The following is an 18,574-nucleotide window of genomic DNA, read 5'->3' as shown; positions in this document are numbered from 1 at the left end:
AGGGCTTCATTAATTAACGAACCGGCCTAAAAATGACCTGATATCAAAAAGTGGCTGATGGTATGTTATGCCAATTATGCCAATTCAGAATATTATCTCACTGTTGTCATTTGATCTATAAAATGTCAGAAAATGGTGAAAAATTACACTTTGTTTTCCAAAGCTTAAGATGACATCCACATCCCAGAGATATTCAGTTTACTGTCAAAGAGAACGAAATCAAACCAGGAAATATTCACATTTAAGAAGCTGGAACCAGACAGCTTTGCCTTTTTTTATATTAATGACTCAAAATAGTTAATCAATTATCAAATCAGTTGGCTTTCAATCAAAATAGTTGGCGATTAATTTAATAGTTGGCAACTAATTGATGAATGGACTAATGGTTGCAGCTCTACTGTCGTATCCTGACTCTTAGCCGTATGCTCCTTTTGACTACTGGCATGTTGCTGCTGTCCGACTGGCGAATACCAGCCCCAGTTTGTGCCTCTCGTGTATTATCATACATTCAGGTCACAGAGGTAACCGTTAGTTTCTCTCAAAGACTTAACCGTCCATGTCTGAAAAACCCAGAAGGTCATTTAAAAACACTGCTGCTGTCCTGAAGCTACTTTTCTAACCACCTGAATGAAAAAATAGTCCATCTGATGAATGATAAAAAAGATTTTTTCCACTGACAACTTTTTTTTACAAACAAGCACTGTGTAAAGTAGTTTATAATACATGTATGTAGCTATCACTGATATGAGGAAACCTTTTATTTTTCTAAACTAGGTGGGCTAGCCGTAGCTACATATTAGCAATAGATATTTACACATAGATGCTGCATTCCAGACTCTGGGATGCATCTCAACCGTCGCCATATTGGTCCGATCATCTGGCCTCTCTCTGCAGTGGAAAATACCAGACTTTTGTGCTGCATTTGGATGTTCTAAAGAAAGAAATGCCAAAACTGAGGCACAAGGAATAATTTCATGGGCGAGTAGTTATTACACGACACTCTACTGTCACAAACAGGTTGAATTTATATACCGATATCACTAGTGGCTATTAATCTTTGCAATAGGTGTTTTTTTTATCCTATGCAGTGATTCAGTGTAGCTGTTATTTCTTATTTATTATTCCATTTATTGACAGCAAACCTGGATATAGACACATACGCTCATCAACCAGTGTCCAAACACCTATCTGATGATTTCCTTCAAAGAATAAATGCTGTTTTCACACATTTCACTAAACTTTATATTGATCGTGTCTCTCATACACAGACGTGCAGCTTGCAGCTCGCTGTCATTCTTCCTGCTGCTTTTGATTTTGTTTGTACAATTTGAGAAGGATGTGCAACTGTTTCACTGGAACTGCTTGCATGTAGCGCACCAACTGACGATACAACTTCCTGTATGCATAATTTATGTAAATAGCGGGAAAATGTCAGCGAAGTAGGCAACCGGAGGAGACGTCCGATGAGGTGCAATCGAGTCAAAAGTGGAGGCTTCATGCTAGGCTAAAAGCTTGTGCAACCATGGCCTGAACCCCACACCGGCTTGTCACATGTCCTCACTCTGATTCCTGACTACAATCTGTCAGAAATGGAAATCTAACCTCAAACAACGTGATGATGAACACCGGCGCCCTACAAGTATGCGTCCTCAGCCCGCTATTCACCTTCGACCCCATCGCCTCACACGAGGACATCCTGAAATCCGCTGATGACACCGCAGTCATCGGTCTGATCGCTGACCAGGCGGGGGTGACGAAACAGCATACAGGTGAGAGAGAGGTGGCATCTCCGGTGATACGGTGCGACAACAACAACCACCTCTCTCTCTCTCAACACAGACCGAGGAGACGATAGCTGACATGAGGGAGGGGAGGAGACCTCGTCGACCGCTGACGATCATTGAGTCTGAAGTGGAGAGGGTCAGCAGCTGTGAATTCCTGGACGTCCACATCAGTGATGACTTCACCTGCACGTATAAAATCATCCAGCTGGTCAAGAAAGCACAACAGCAGCTGTACTTTATAAGGCACTGATCAGACGGAGCGCTTTAAAGCAGCCTGGGGGCGCTTTGTTTTTGATGAGAGTGAAGCTTTTTTACTCGCTGCTTTTGCGTCGCTGAGCACCTCGCCATCTATCTATTGTGTGTGTATATATTGCAGAAATTAGAAAAAGAAGAAAAAAGAGCCCATTCGAGGGACTAAAAGTCAGGATATCTCTGTCTCTTTTGCTTTGATCTTGCTTCCAGTAACTGTCTGGAAGTGGAAGTGCAATACGAGTACTCCTTTAATTGAAAAAAGTCATGAAAAGGTTGCAGCATCAGCTCAGTTTTATTCGTCATGCCTTTTGCCTGTGTATGAAGCACCTTACAGAAAGTGCATTCAACCTCCGTAGAGACAAAAGATATAAGCAGGGTTTAATTACCATCTGTGTGTGTGTGTGTGTGTCTGCTGAACTGATAAAACAAGATATCAAACAACCGTGTAAATGAGTTCAGCTTCTCTCTAAAGTAGATCAGAGTTCACTCTGAATTTTTGCCTTTAACTTTTTTTTTTTTTTCCTGATTCTGCATCTTCACTCATCACTGCTGCGTTGGATCACAGAGGAAATGATGTCACTCCTGGTGCAGGTCTGTGGTGAGGCCGTGACGCCGCAGAGCCGACGGCTGTTTTCAGAGGCTGCGTTCTCTTCCTGTTGATCAGAGGCTCGGTCGGACTAACAGCTCAATGTCAGGAACATCTGAGCTCTTGTCACTTCCTGAACCTCCTTTAACATTAAACTCAGCAGTTCAGAGCTGAGACGCGGCTTTACTTTCAGTTTGCTTTGTAATGTGACTCATCAGTTCCAGTAAGGAAACCGGTCAGCGGGTCGATTTACTGGAAGAGCAGCAACACCCTGCTGGAGCCTTTTGCTGACTCCATCTTTACAAACTTGTGTTGTTTATCACAAACTGTGTTCAAAACCACACAAAAATGTCTTTTCAATCCTGATTCACATGACATATAGAATAGTTCCTGGAATGGTGCAACCATAAAAAAAAACATAGTCTTGGGTTTGACTATTTCACTCAGTGTAAAGAGCTTGAATGAGGAGCTGGAACAAGATGATAGAAAATAGATATGATACTGGCACACACACACACACATGCATGCACAAACACACACACACACACACAAGCAAGCACACACACACAGCCTCTGATCTGTGCTTTGCTGCTGCTGACCTACATGTCAGACACAGCTGAATGACTGTGTGTCTACTCTTGTACTTGTATCCTTGTGAAAACCAATTACACGTTTAAGACCTTGAGAGAGTTTGAGGACATGTTTGGAAATTGCAGACAGTTTTAGAAAGTGAAAGCACTCGTCTGGTTGTCACTTCTTCACGGGAACATTGTAGGGTTAAGACTCGGCTTTAAGGTGGAGATCAGAATTAGGTTATAGGGCATACAGGGAAGGGTTAGGGTTGTGTGTTAGCGCAGTGCAGTGCAGTGAACGAGGAAGTGTTTGGCAGAAGCTGCTTGTGTCAGATGTGATGTTGTAGCTGACTGACCTGACCGGGCCTTTCTCAACACTGAGTACACCGAGTTTGAACTTGTGTCCGTGGGAGTTCAAAGTTTTCCAGCGGGAACAGAAACTTCCTGAAATCTCCTGTCAGAGCCAAGAAATAGTCTGGCACATAACCGCCCCCCCCCCCCCCCCCCCACCAATAAAACAACAAATGATTGTTTTTACACTTTGGTTTTTGTATGAGTTAAACAAACAAGATATGACAGGTAATTAGTGAGCTTTAGATGTGCTGCTAGACCAATTTCTTTACTGTTATACTGAGCCACACTGTTTCCTCCTGAAAGTCCCTCTGAACTCGCTTCCAGAAAACGAATAAGCATATTTCCTTAAAAAAAAAAAAAGAGGAACTATTCCTTTAACTTTACCTCCAGCCAAACCAGTTTGGAAGAAATTAGTATTAATTGAATTATTGTTGGTTAAATAAAGTATTATGTGTGATATATATATATTTATAACTGAGACCAACATTTATCTTCCAAAAGGAATTTATATCTTATGCTTGAAATGCAACAGAGCCTCCAGTTCATTAATGAAGGACATGATGGTCTCAACGGGGATGACGATGGAGGCTTACCTGCTGGTCTCACCTGGCAAGTGGGCTCTAACCTTTCTAAAAACATCAGAACAAATTTTTATGTAGGCATCATTTTGATCAATCAAAATCAATTTTTTAAAAAATTTTAAACGGTTCATTTCTTGTTTGAAAATTTTTTCAGAAACCAAAATTGAGAAATGTATATATTAAATTCTTTGATTTCATGATGGTGCCACCCTAGTTTTACATTATTTCCATTAAAAAGTGGTCCGTTATCCATCATAGCATAATATTCTGCTGGATCCCTTATTTCCATACAGCGGTAATGTGGCATCCTGTCATAGGCAGAGCAGACGGTCACACTGAGCCTGATTGCATCCTGCTACACAACACAAGAGCCACAGACTCTGAAAAACAACCCACATTAGCTTTCCTGCTAAAGTCTCCTTCTTATCTAACTTACAAACATGAATACACATCTTGTCTTGCACCTTAGCTTATTGAATGAGCCACCACCACCACCGCCGTCAGTTAGCAAGCTAGATAGCTAATTAGCTGCTCAGCTGCAGCACATTAAACAGCTTGTAAACATACCTAAAAGAAATGTCACTGAGGTCTGATTAGATGCTGGTGTGTTCCTTACTTTTCAAAATCCCACGACTTGTAGCTCCTTGTAGTTCTGCATGGTGTAACACCGGAAACCTGCCAGCTAACGTCAACAAGGCTGCCCAGTTTTGACTTCAGCCTGGAGTGAGATTTGTTCTGGGGGGGTTGACCCACTACACTTCAGATATTACACACATTTTCTTCCAAAAAATATAAGAAAGCTCTATGCTCCTCACCAAGTTGCTATCATCATCTGATGCCCCCACTTTAGTCTGTCAGGTCTATCTGTAAATGATCAGCTCCACCTAAAGGCACATCTCAGTGATTTGTTGTTGCACGCTTTTGGTTCGAACAGATGATGATCACGGAGGCGTTCTGTGTCTCTGCCCATCTGAACTTGGACAAAAAAAACAACCTGCTGTTCCTTTTCTTAAAAATCACAAATCTTACATCAGAGGAAGTGAAAATGAAAAGTTAGCGTGAGAAAAGGCATGTGTGGCGAGAGATTGTGAGGTCTGTGTCAGTTGCTTGAGTCTCACGGTCAAAGCATGAGACTTGGCAGCTCTGCGTCAATCAGACGAGCCTCCGACATGCCCCTCCTGCCAGCTGAGACGAATGGAGCATTTCCGATATTTTCCCCAAAGACCTTATTTCTTCATTCTAATAATACAAAACTATTAACAACACATTTAAAAAAACATATCAACATTATTTTTACTGACCTCACAGTCTGACCCAGTGTGAGTTTAGTGATTTGGAGGCGTCGAGGTTAAATTTTAGTGACCTATTTTATCTCAACAGCATTCAATGATTACATTTCAACTGTTTGAACAAATATAAAATTTAGCGTAGTTACTGAAATGCTGTTGGAATGCGTTAAGATATGCAACCAATTTAAAAAAAAAAAAACACTTTTAAATTACATTTAGCTCAAACTTTTACACTGCACCACAATCCTGCTCACTCAGAAATATTAACCACCAACATGATATGAAAACTATGAAAGGAATGTTCCACCAGTGTGACCGATCACATCAAGAAAAACATGACATGATTATTCTTTGATCAGTGTCGTATGAGTCTGAAGGGTCATACAGTGATTTCACAGCGTAGAGGGACTGTGCTGACAACCTGACAGTTGTCTTATTAATCTGCACAGAGTCACAGTGTTATAAAAAAAAAACAAAAAAAAAAACTTGCAACTTCCACTTGCGAAAAGGAAGACATGCATAGATTGTATTGCAATCTGCTGCGGGTGAATCCACGCTGTGTGATATTTGAATATGAGGACAGTGATTGCTGTTTAAAGAAATGACTCATTGTGCATGAAAGTGGCAGCATTAGAAAAAGACAGTCCTTGAGTGATGATAATATATTAATAATAATAATATTCAACTGGGATTTCATCTCCCTCTCCCCATCATCTTCTGCAAATGAATGCGCTTTGATATCGACAATATATATTGACTTTAACAATTATGAAATTAAACAGTGTGCATACAGCCTGCAGGCTTGGCAGAAGACACAGAAACTTCTAAATGTTTTGAAAGGTTTATTGTGGAAAAGCTGCCAGTGACAAGTACCTAAGTACATTTACTCGAATATTATATTTAAGTGCAATTTTGAGGTACTTGTACTTTACTTGAGTATTTCCATTTGATTACTTTCTACGCCACTACATTTATTTAACAGCTTTAGTTACTTTTCAGATGAAGATTTGACACCATGGATAATATAACAAGCTTTTAAAATACAACACATTGTTAAAGATGAAACCAGTGGTTACAAAAAGCAGTGTGTAGTCAGGGTCACATTTCACATGTCTATGAGTTGTGAACAGCTCCACCAAATAGTGATTTTTCCCTCTAAACTTCTCACATGCTTTCATCTCAATAAATGTTCAAATGATCCAATAATTCCCCAAAAGTCAAAGATTAGAGGAAAAAGTCCAAAAACTGAAAACAGATTTGTGTATCAGAACTTTGTTTTTTCTTCTTTCCTCTCCCATTAATCATCTCACAATCCCTCAGATTTATCTGCTGACCCTTTGGAGGGGCCCGACCCCTAGGTTGGGAACCACTGGACTAAACTAGCTAACTGTATATAAAGTAGTGTAAACTAGCTCCACCTCCAGCAGCTACAACAGTAACATGCTGCTCTAACACTGATACTTCACTATTAATAATCTAATGATGTCATATATAATAATATATCAGTCAGAGGGACCAAACCACTACTTTTACTGCAATACTTTAACTACATCAAGCTTATGATACTTATGTACTTTTACTGCAATACTTTAACTACATCAAGCTCATAATACTTATGTACTTTTACTGCAGTAGGATTTTCATGCAGGACTTTTACTTGTAATGGAGTATTTTTACTTCCTGTATTGGTACTTTTAATTAAGTAAAGCATCTGAATACTTCTTCCATCACTGTGACAGAGTTGATGTCTGTTTCTGTAACTGAACACACAACTCAACACACTGCTGCAGTTTGATTAAACTCAGATTAAATTAATCTGTCTGACTTTCTCCTTCCTTCCTTCCTTCCTTCCTTCCTTCCTTCCTTCCTTTCTTCCTTCCGTCCTTCCTTCCTCCCTTCAGTCCTACAGGGAAGAAGTTCAGAAGTAAGCCTCAGTTGTCCCGTTACCTTGGAAACACAGTGGACCTGGGATGTTTCGACTTCCGGACGGGGAAGATGATGCCTGGGAAAATGCAGAAGAACAAACAGAGACTCCGACACGACCCGCTCAGCCTGGTCAAGGTAACACTGTGGCTGTGTGTGTGTGTGTGTGTGTGTGTGTGTGTGTGTGTGTGTTATCAGATTATCAGATTAACACAACTCTTCCTGCAGCAGCACGAGAGGTCAGCAGGTCAGACGTCAACTACTCAGTTTACTACAGAGGATGAGTGTGTGAAGCCCCGTCCAGCCAGTCCTGAACTTTCTGTCCAGCTTCTTCTTCTTCTTCTGCACTCATTATTTCTGACAGTATATATCAGGGCTCGAGCACTCAAGTACAGCCTCTTTTTTTTTCTGTTATCTCAGGCTTCATTTTTCGTGGCGTTATGATGTATACTTGGCCTTGTGGGTATGATTACTCAGTCTTATCTCGGTTCCGTGGGTGTATTCACTCGGACTTGTCTTTGTCCTCTCACTGTTTTGACTCTGACTAGTCCCAGTCTTGTGGACTTTTTTACTCTGACGTGTCCCGTAGGTGTTTTGACATAGACTTTACTCACTCTTGTAATTCTTGGCAGCGCGGGTACTTACGTCATCGTGACTCGGTTTCGTCCATATTCATAAAACTCCCCGATGCTTTCCTCTAAAGTCGAGCTTCCTAGCTGTAATCTGTGCTGTGTAAAGTCTTGTACAGCGTCGGCTCCTCTCTGTCCTGCTGTTACAGACATTACAGACATGTCGGAACTTGCCGCGACCCCACCGCTCGCTCATGGACTCACCTCCTCTGTCGAACCATGACATTTAAGCCCGCAAACGTCTAGGACTTATGGGAAACGATGTCCATTAAAGGCAGCTAAAAAAATAAATATGAGATGGTTTTTCAGAAAACTACAATCCTTGTCTAAACAAACATATGAAGCGAGAAACACGACATGCTGTTGAGAATGCTTCTGTTCCAAGGATGGATTTCTAGTTATTAGCATAGTTTAAATGTCAGTGGGATATTTAGTGAGGTTTTCCTACTTCTCAATCCAGAAGTTCTGGTTTGACTTCTATTTGGTGCAGACTGTTTTGCTCAGAGACAGACAATATTTTGTCACCAGCAAAGTCAGTGAATATATATATATGATGAAGTCTCCTGATGGGACAGAATACAAGACAATCTGAGTCCATTATTGTCTCTATATAGAGACCTGGAAGTCCATTCTGTCTCCTATAACATGTCAACTGACCAACACAATAAAGAGAGGTTAAATCCTCCTCCACGTGTGCTTGTGTGTTTAACCCATGGTTAGCATTGTTAGCATTGTTGCTATCTGATTTAGAACGTTAAACTTTTTACCTGAACTATGTTTGAAGTGTCCAAATACATATATGGCCCGACAGCCAATCAGAGAGCAGGATGGCTGTGGTTTAAACTCCGCCCCTGCACAGATCAGACTGCTCTGTGTGTGTGTGTGTGTGTGTGTGTGTGTGTGTGTGTGTGTGTGTGTGTGTGTGTGTGTGTGCGCGTGTGTGTGTGTGTGTGTGTGTGTGTGTGTGTGTGCGTGTGTGTGCGTGCATGCGTGTGTGTGTGTGTGTGTGTGTGTGTGTGTGTGTGTGTGTGTGTGTATGAGGTCAAGAGTGTGTCCTGGCATGCCTTCATGCACGTACGCATATCTGTGTGTGTGTGTGTTGTTTTGTGTTTGTGTGCTGCAGTCTTTGTACCAGAGATAACAGCAGCACCGACTCCGCCCTCACAGATACACACACGCGTGTGCACGCACGCACACGCACAGTTGCCATGTTTATTACAGCCACAATATGAAAGTGTTGGATAGAAAACAAAATACTGCTGATCTAGCTTCTCTTACAGTCTTGTGTGTGAGGTGCTAGAGGAAAGGTCGTGTGGCTCTGGGGAGCAGGTCTGGGATCAGGGCCCTTATTTACCACGTCTAAAGAGTAGGAAATCAGTCCTAACTAGACTATAAATTGTCAGTGACCAAACAAATGAACAAATTATCAATGTCTTCATGAGATTTAATGCAAGGCTATGCAACGGTTGAAGAGACAACACCCTTCCTTCATAAAATGAAAAGCTGGCAGTCAGCAAACCATCTTACAAATGCAGAGGCCTTTTTCACAGCACACACGTTGGATCTTTCTTAATATGTGTTCTTGTCTGTACTTGGTTAGAAGGTAACCATTTAGATTTAGAAAATCTGAGTTTATCAAAAATTATACCTATTTGGAGATGGGAGATGTGTCCATCGTCATCACATTCAGGTCAGGTTCTCAGCACACCCTTCAGTAATTTACAGATGGCTCTGTTGACCTGTGCTGAAACATTTGCTGCCAAATTTGTCTGAAGGCAAAGCTAAAGATCCCCTCCAGACATGTTTGAAGATATATAAATACTCTGCTCGGAATAATAATTTGTGTCTGATGTGTTTTTTCCATAAAAAAAGTTCAGAAAACTAATAACTCGTTCTCCAAATCTATGAATATGCAAATATTTGTAGTTTCAAAAGTTAGCAGTTTTAGATACTAGTTTGTTACACATACTAATCCCAAAGTCATGGATGAACTTCTATTAGATGCTTCAGTGTTAGCAAGCTTTAATGCTTTACTGCTTTATTGGTTTTATTACAAAGGTAAAACAAGAATTAAACAACATTCTCACACAGTTTAGAAGCTGCAACTGGAAGAATGTTTGGCATATTTGCATGAAAAATGATTGAAATGATAAATAAATATCAAAATAGTTGTTGGATATTTATTATTATTTATTATTTTCTATTAAAAGACAAATCAATTAAACAACTAATCATCACAGCTCTGCTATACACATAAAGCCTGCACATAAAACCTGGTGTGATTATTCGTCTTCTCAAATGTTACCTTTGTTTTATAGTCCACACTGCTAATGTCACTGTGTGTTGAATGTTTAGCAAAACAGAGCTGTCACACTTTCTTTTAGCAGTCAGTCGTCCTTCTGCTGAAAGTCAGTGTAGGAAGTTTCATTAGTGACTCTCAGTCCTACTCTGACGTAGGACTTGCTTTTTAAAGGAATAGTTCAACATTTTGGGAAAATGTTTATTTGCTTTCAAGAGTTACATGCTAAGGTTGCTACTTAGCTCAGCTAGCTTATTCACTGTGAGGTGAATAAGCTAGCTGAGCATAAAGACAAGCAGGGGGGAAAAGGCTAGCCTAACTGTCATTTTTTACATTTCTGTTTGTGTATGAATTAAACAAATGAGATTAGAAAGTAGATGTAGTAATTACTGAGTACTTTTTAGCTTTAGACAGAGCCAGGCAAGCTGTTTCCCCTTGCACCCAGTCTTTATGCTAAACCAAGCTAATCACCTCCTGGCTGTAGCTCAATACTGACATGAGATTGATATCCATCTCAGCAAGAAAGCAAACAAGCATATTTTCCAAAATGTCAAACTATTCCTTTACGTTTCAGGGGGGATTCTTAGGAGAGAATCTGAGATTTGATAAATTCAGGCCCAGAACCATAATTTTAAATACGACCAACCAACATGGAGATCCTTCAGCGGGGCAGAAATAACGTGTACGTGTATGTGTGTGGTATTGACACGGTTTGTAACTCTTCATTGTGCTGCTGCTCTTCACACATCATTACTTGGGAGTAACACACACATACACACACACTTCCTGTTGTTGTCTGTGAAACCTCATTACCTCAGAGTTAACCCTTTCACGTCAACTGAAGCACACAAACACAGGTTTATTATCGCTCTCTGTTTCACGTTTAGGAAGGTAAACCAGACAAGGAAGGAAGGAAGGAAGGAGGAAAGGAACAAAGGAAAGAGCAAGGAAAGATGGAAGGAAGGAAAGATGGGTGGGAGGGAAGGAAGGTAGGAACAAAGGAAGGAATTAGGAAAGAAGGAGGTAGGAAAGGACACATGTGACCAACACACGGAGTCTGTCTCTGTCTCGTCCAGGGAGGCAAACCGGACCTGAACACAGCTCTGCCGATCAGACAGACGGCGTCCATCTTTAAACAGCCTGTAACCAAGGTTACAAGTCACCCCGGCAACAAGGTGAAGGCAGACCTCCAGAGAGCGACTGAGCAGCCCAGACAGGTGAGAGGCTGACATGCACACGCACGTGCACATGCATGCACACGCACGTGCACATGCATGCACACATACACACACACACATACACACATACACTGGTGTCTGATATAATGGTAATCCCTGAGGGGTGAGGTCAGTGTGATTATGCAAGAGAGGATGGAGTGGAGGAAACCAGGTTGTCATGGGTGACAGAGGCCACTAGAGGGTGTTGAGGCATCATGGGAAATGGAGCATGACAAATAGAGTGCCAGTTTTCTGCAGGAAAGATGGTGTAAAGACTATTTCTTATCATATTTTATTTTCTTCAATGATTTGTCCACAAGATTTTGTATTTTGTCATCATAGTTTACTGTATAGTATAGTAATGCAGTGTGTAATACTGTAGTATTATGTACTCTGCCCCAAAATGCAGTAACTACACATATGATCAAAATGAACTTAAGACCAGAATCAGACCTTTTGTCAGTGGTTTTACCATATAGAAATGACTACGCTATAAAAAATGTGTAATATTTGGGGAAAAAATGAAAAGAAACCAGACCACAGTGACTGAGCGCTGACTAGTTAAAGGACAGGTTCACAAATTTTCAATTTGTCTTAAAACAACAGTCAGGTGCCCATATGAACAGTGAAAGATTTTTTCTTCTCTGTAATCATTCCTCCTGTTCATACTGACCATTAGAAGATCTCTTCATGATGCACTTAAGTGATGGAGGCCAAAATTCACAGTCCTTCTGTATTTAAAAGTTTATCTGAAGCTAATATGAAGCTTCAGCAGTGCAAATGAGTTAAATCAAGTAGATATCTTTCAACGTTACAGTCTTTTTAGTGCCAAAGTTCCTCTTTTTGTTATTATACTTCCACCACAGCTCAATAGGGAAACACTGAGGAAACACAAAGAGGGAATTTGATGCTAAAAAGACTGTAAATGTGTCAGATATCCACTTGATACGACTAACTCAGACTGATGAAGCCTCATATAAGCTTCACATCAACTTCTGAATGCATTTTTGTGCAAAATGACTGTGTGGACACACTGTGGAGTTTGGCCTCCATCACTTACACTTAAAGTACATTTGAAGGAGATCTTTTAATAGTCAGTATGAAGAGGAGCAGAGACGTGCAGAGGATGCTAGAGGGGCAGGGACCTGGTGAATGTAAGTCATATATTCACTCTGTTTTAGGACTAACAAAAATTTATGGCTCTTCAGCTGCTAAATGCTCCACTATGTTCAGCAGCTAGTCTACAGCTAACTGTGTCTGTCAGCTGTTTGGCGCAGTGGGTTCGGCCACGGTCATGTCAATAAAGCAAATATGAATTTGAGAAGGAGAGAGAGGAAACGAGCGAAAAGAGAGAGAGAGAGAGCGATGCTGCATGTTCTCATCAGCCAAATGTCAGCCTCGTTTCCACCCTGCCAAACAGGTGTGTGTGTGTGTGTGAGTGTGAGTGTGTGTGTGTGAGTCTCATTATGACTGCAGAGCTGACACACTCTGACTTCTGTCTGCTCACTCATCTGTTTTGCGGACCGCAGGACAAAGATAGTGTAGCTGGCTGCTACGATGGAGACTGAGAATTTTAAAGTGACTTTTAAGGCATGTCAATTACCCAGTTAGATTCTGCCTGCTTAACTTTGTTGAATGTCATCCCAAACAATCAAATATTGTTTGTATTGTCTGGAATGTGTGACTCGTTTTCTGTAGGACAGGATGAGCATGGTAAGGTTGTTATGGTTGCATTTCATTACACTCTTCATCCTTGCAACACTTAAATCTGAATCCACTGAAAAAAATAAATCACAAAAAAAATGTTCTCATCTCTGTCTGTGTGTCTCTCTGCAGCTATTTTGGGAGAGGAGGTTGAAAGGTCTCCGGTCGTCGGACGTCACAGAGGAAGTTCTGAGGACCATGGATCTGCCCAAAGGACTGCAGAGTGAGTTTCAACATGAATCCACACTGAAACTACACCGTGCTCCAGTCCTGACCTCTGACCTGTGACCTGTCTGTCTCCTGCAGGTGTCGGTCCAGACTCCAGTGATGACACTCTGCTGTCAGCCATCGCCAGCGCCCTGCACATGAGCTCTGCTCCCATCACGGGACAGACATCTGTGGCCGCTGAGAAGAACCCGGCCATCTGGCTGAACACGTCCCAGCCGCTCTGCAAGGCCTTCACTGTCACTGACGAACACATCCGGTGAGAGATGCGGTCTTTTTCATCACATAACAGTCACCATTTCCACTTTTTCAACACTTCATTCAGTCGTTAGTGATATGCTTTTGTGGCTGCGATCGATATTCAACCTAGAAAAAGAAGAAGAATGTGTTTGTGTCAAGTTTGAAGGGATGGGAATGAATGTTACCTTCCTCCTCCGACCAGCAGGAGGAGCTGTTGCTTGCGCCGGCTGAACCAGCCTTCAGCTGTTGAGGATTGATTTGAAACAGTGATGACACTCATGGATGTAATCATTATTATATTGACAACAAAGACTATTGATGTCTTCGCCATTGCTGCTGTCGTTCTAATTATCACAAACAAACTCCCTTTTCATGCCCAGTTCTCATTTAATGAGTGATGACATCATCATCATCTTCATTGTCAGCATTCTCTTTTTCCCCCGAAACTGCAGAGTTGAGAAAGAGCTTTTTTCCTGATACACACGCTTTCTTTTCTGTGAATGAAAGAACAGGATGTTAATGTTCTTAAGAAGTGATTTATTCAGCAGTTACTGTATGTTTGCCTGAAACTAAAGTTTCACACTCATTTGTTCTCGTTAATAGTTTCGAGCACACTTTCCTACTTGACATTCTTCTCTCAGCCTTGAAGCCTTGTAATATGAATCAAAGGGAGCTCCACAGATTTTACACATCAGCGTGTTTCCAGGTGTTTGGAGTGCTAATGCATATGTTGGAAAAAAAAAGGTTGTATAAAGCCTGGCTCCAGAGGGAGCTGTGTGAAATCATGGGATGTCTCTTGAGTCAGCGTCAGCTGGGGATGAAGACTACAAGTTGAAATGAACTTGAAACAAAGAAAATGAAAACAATCTGGGGGTGTGAAGTTAGAAAGAAGTGAGGTTAGCAGACCTCTGTAGCCCCGCTCCTCATCTCTGCCTGAGGCTAGCAGCTCCAGGCTACGTTAACTGCTACTAGCATAACAAACTCAACTCTGTCTGAACTGTCAGCGCTTGACTTACATTGTGAGTAATGTAGGTGTCAGAGTTTTGGCGGCGTCAATTTTGAAATCTTAACTGTCTATTGTGAGCTTGACAATGTTGCGGGAGAACAATTCAGAATCTGGGGAGTGCTCTTATAAGATTTAGAAAAATCCGCATTTATTATTTTTTCAGATGTATTCAAGCTGATATATATTAATCATGTTGCATCAGATGTCTTGGAGCTCATTCCTACCAGTTAATGTTAAATTCATGTTAACAGAGGTCGTTGGGAGGTCACACACACACACACACACACACACACACACACACACACACACACACACACAGCATGGCATACATTGCTTCTTTACATTAGTTTCTTCATGCAAGTATGATGTGATTTTATGCACAGCATAAAGCTGTTTATAGTTAGTTTACCTTAAAAATGCTTTTTAAGGTAAAAATGCTTTTTAAGGTGGTTAAGACTGGAGGATGCTAATTAATGTGTCTAAAGGTGAATGCTAACCGTTCTCAGTCATCAGTTCCAAAAGAGCTCAGAGAGACGGATGAAGGCACCATGTTGTTAGTAAAAACTGTTAAATATCAGAGCAAAAATATAATTTCTTATTCTTTCCAGCCTCTGATAAAAGACTGAAGTGGCTGAATCTGGGGTCAGCCTGAGACAGATTAGATGAGTGCAGACTGATGCATGCTGGGTAGTTGAAGTAATCAGTCGTAGGGTGAGAGGAGGATGAGAGGGTGATGAGTGAGGAAACAGAGGATGAGAGACACAAATGATGAAGTATGAAGTAGGAGGATGAAGACAAGCAGTTTGCCGCCACAGTCACACTGGGAAATTTACACCCACAGGAGATTCAAAATAACATCCAGGTAGCTGCTCCAAGAGAAAAAAAAACAGCTGCTAAATCAGTTAAAAGCTAAAAATGAGCATCATCTGCAGAAACATGCAGCTTACCTGCTTAAATACACCTGCTGTTAAAGGATCAGACCACTGATTTTACATTTTTAGTACATTTACACTCCATTATCCAACCAGCTTTAAGGCTTTCTATGGTTTAATTTGTGTTACCTGATGGGAAAAAAAAACAGATTCCACAATGATCACAAAAGTCTGAACTCATATTTAGTTCCTCCCAGTCAGAACTCTTACAGACTGTGACTGGCTCAATAATTTCACAGCTGGGTAGTGCAGTTTTTAAGCAAATGTTTCTCAAAAAGAAGTAAATAATGCATTTTTTTGGGGGGACTATTTTTAGCAGCGGATGTGGTGCACTGTAGTGAGTGCGTCCGAGGGCCGGGATGGCGGACTGAATGTGGGATTGACTCAAAAGTTCGATCATCGTCCGTGTTCAACTCTTTTAAGCGATTGAGTTCTCAGATGCCGTAGCATCCTCGAACGCTCCATTATCATTTCTTCTTCCTTCTTCTTCTACAGTCCTGTGGCATACATTCAGAGACAATTTGATTTTTTTTTTTTTTTTTTTTAAAGAAAAAAAAAACGCTGAATGATTGACTCAGTTTTAAAATGCAAATAATCAAGGTGTGTTTTTATATAACTGAACTATCACTTTAAGTTTCTACCACTTTTAAATATATAACTCTGAAGTCCGTATGTTCTTCCAGTAAGGAAGCAAAATTTAGCTTAATGCTTCCACAAAAGACAAAAGAAAAGTGAAGTTTGACAGCTGATATTTCTGTTGTGTGTTATTGTTTATGTTGACATTTATTTTGACAGTGCTCTCCTCATGTCTATTTGTTATATAATAAATTATATTATTCATTATAAGATCAGACTTGTGATCAGCCGAGTCTCCATAAACCATATAAACAGTTACTACAGCCTGACAGCAGGGGGCACTGTGGACACACACACACACACACACACACACACACACACACACACACACACACACACACACACACACACACACACACACACACACACACACACTCTGTGTGTGTGTGTGTGTGTGTGTGTGTGTGTGTGTGTGTCCAGTGGAAAACAGAGCAGAGAGAACAGCTGGGTGAAGCCATTACAGCAGAATCACTGGAATACATCACCACATCCTCCTCTCCTGTCCTTTTTACTCTTCTTCTCTACTTCCCTCCTTTCCTTCCATCCTTCTCTCCTTTAACATTTCCTTGTCTCCTTACTTATTCTGCCCTTCCCTTCCTCTCTCCTTCCTTTTTCTTTACATCCCATTACTTCCTTTACATCTTCCTTGGTTTTTTTTTTCTTTTATTCACTCCTTTCCTCCTTTAATTTCCTCCAACCTTCTGTCCTTCTTTTAATATTTCCTTCCATCATCCTTATCTTCTCCCATCCCTTTCTCATCTGTCGCCCCACTGCTCCAACCTTCCATATAATAATGCATTTTTGTCTTCCACCTTCCTTTGTTTTTCCATCTCCATCTTTCTTTTTTATTTTCACCCCCTCCTCCTCCTCCTCCCTGTCTTCTCTCCTCTTATATCACCTCCTTCCATCCCTCCTCCTCTCCTCCACCTCCTCCTTTTCTTATCTCTCCCCTCCATTAATTTCCAATTCTCTCCCTCTTCCCTCCTCTCTCTCTCTCTCTCTCCTCAGCCGAATGTGCTTGTCATCCTAAATCGCTCTCATTCCTCTCCTCTCCCCCCTCTTCCTATTCATCATCTCTCCTCCTCTTCCTCGTCTGCTACATCAGACTCACACATCTCTCCCTCTCTCTCTCTCTCTCTTTTTGCAGCCTCATCTCTCATTTAAGTTAATTTTTAACCTTCTTTGTCTTTTCTGTGTGTGTTTTCTTGTTTTTTTTTACTTTTAATTGTTCTACAGCACAACCAAATGATTCAGTTTAATTAAAAAAAAACATTTTCTCTCTCATTATCTATCTTTTAGTTTTCCTGTTATTCTTTTTTGTAGTTTTTAATTACATTTTAAAGGTGGAGTGCAGGACTTTTGTCTCCCCCTTCTGGCAATGAGAGTAATTACACAAACACTGTCGACGTGCTTCCGTCATAGTCTCTGCTGTAGTCTACTCCAGCGCAAAATGACCCATTTCACTATCAGACCGTGAATCTTTGTTTGTTGTTGTTGTTATCTGTGTTTTTAATCCAGAAAATCTGGTTCAGTCTCAGACAACGGAGCTGATTCTGTCTCTTTTTTTGTGTTTCTTTGTGTCTTTTATTGGTTTTGAAGAAAAGGTGGTGGATATATTCTCTATGTCTGCGACAGCAAACACAAACAAATACAAACGTCTGCTTTGATGGCGACAGTCGTCTGAGTTCAGCACAAGCTGTTGATGTTCTTAAAAGCAGATGTAAACACTGTTTTTCATTTTTTTATTTCTGGTCAATTAGATGTTAGTCAGTACTGAGCAGCAGTTTAGTCCAGAGAAAAGGTTCTGGTGATCTGTGATGGGTGAACCATGCGTAACTTTTAAAAGCAGAAATAACAGACTTCCTCTTCCAAGTTAAAAACTGAATTCAGAAGTAATAAAACACATCTTTGCTCTTTATTCAGTCCACTCAGCCTCACTTGGTCTGGTATGACCAGTAGCTTAGTTAGCTAATAGATATTGCTGTATCACTGACTTTACTGAGTCAGTTGTATTGATTGGCTCCTGATTGCACAGTACTCAGTTGCTAAGCTTTTAACCCAAACCAAGAGAAGTGATCACATCACTCCTGTTAGAGCCTCTTTACACTGGCTCCCAGCATGTTTTAGAATTATGTCTGACCTCTTACTGCCGTTTCGAGCCTCAGGCAAAGGTCTTTTATCTGTTCCCTCCAGTTTTCAGAGGCCCGACTGAAAACTAGAGGGGACAGAGTGTTTGCAGTCAGAGCCCTGAGGCTCTGGAACAACATGTCTGAGGAAATCAGGTTGGCTGAGTCTCTTCCTAAAACACACTTTTATAAGAGAGCCTTCCCAGATTTTACTACAGA

The 18,574-nt window shown here is 41.0% G+C and overlaps 1 protein-coding gene across 2 annotated transcripts in view; it reads left to right on the top strand.

Annotated features, from left to right (window-relative positions):
- Window positions 1-18,574, top strand: part of mbd2 (methyl-CpG binding domain protein 2) — a 30,479-nt gene that overhangs the window by 1,192 nt on the left and 10,713 nt on the right. The window contains exons 2-6 of one of the 2 annotated variants that reach the window (XM_044334252.1): window positions 7,320-7,479; window positions 11,157-11,258; window positions 11,346-11,486; window positions 13,323-13,413; window positions 13,497-13,674. In XM_044334252.1, the coding sequence (XP_044190187.1) occupies window positions 7,320-7,479; window positions 11,157-11,258; window positions 11,346-11,486; window positions 13,323-13,413; window positions 13,497-13,674 (672 nt within the window). The remainder of the gene's footprint in view (window positions 1-7,319; window positions 7,480-11,156; window positions 11,259-11,345; window positions 11,487-13,322; window positions 13,414-13,496; window positions 13,675-18,574) is intronic. The other variant, XM_044334253.1, reaches the window with a different exon arrangement.

Source organism: Thunnus albacares, chromosome 18 (assembly GCF_914725855.1).
Source record: "Thunnus albacares chromosome 18, fThuAlb1.1, whole genome shotgun sequence".
Taxonomy (NCBI): domain Eukaryota; kingdom Metazoa; phylum Chordata; class Actinopteri; order Scombriformes; family Scombridae; genus Thunnus; species Thunnus albacares.
The sequence above is the reverse complement of the archived record's forward strand: the minus strand, read 5'-3'. Positions and strand labels throughout refer to the sequence as shown.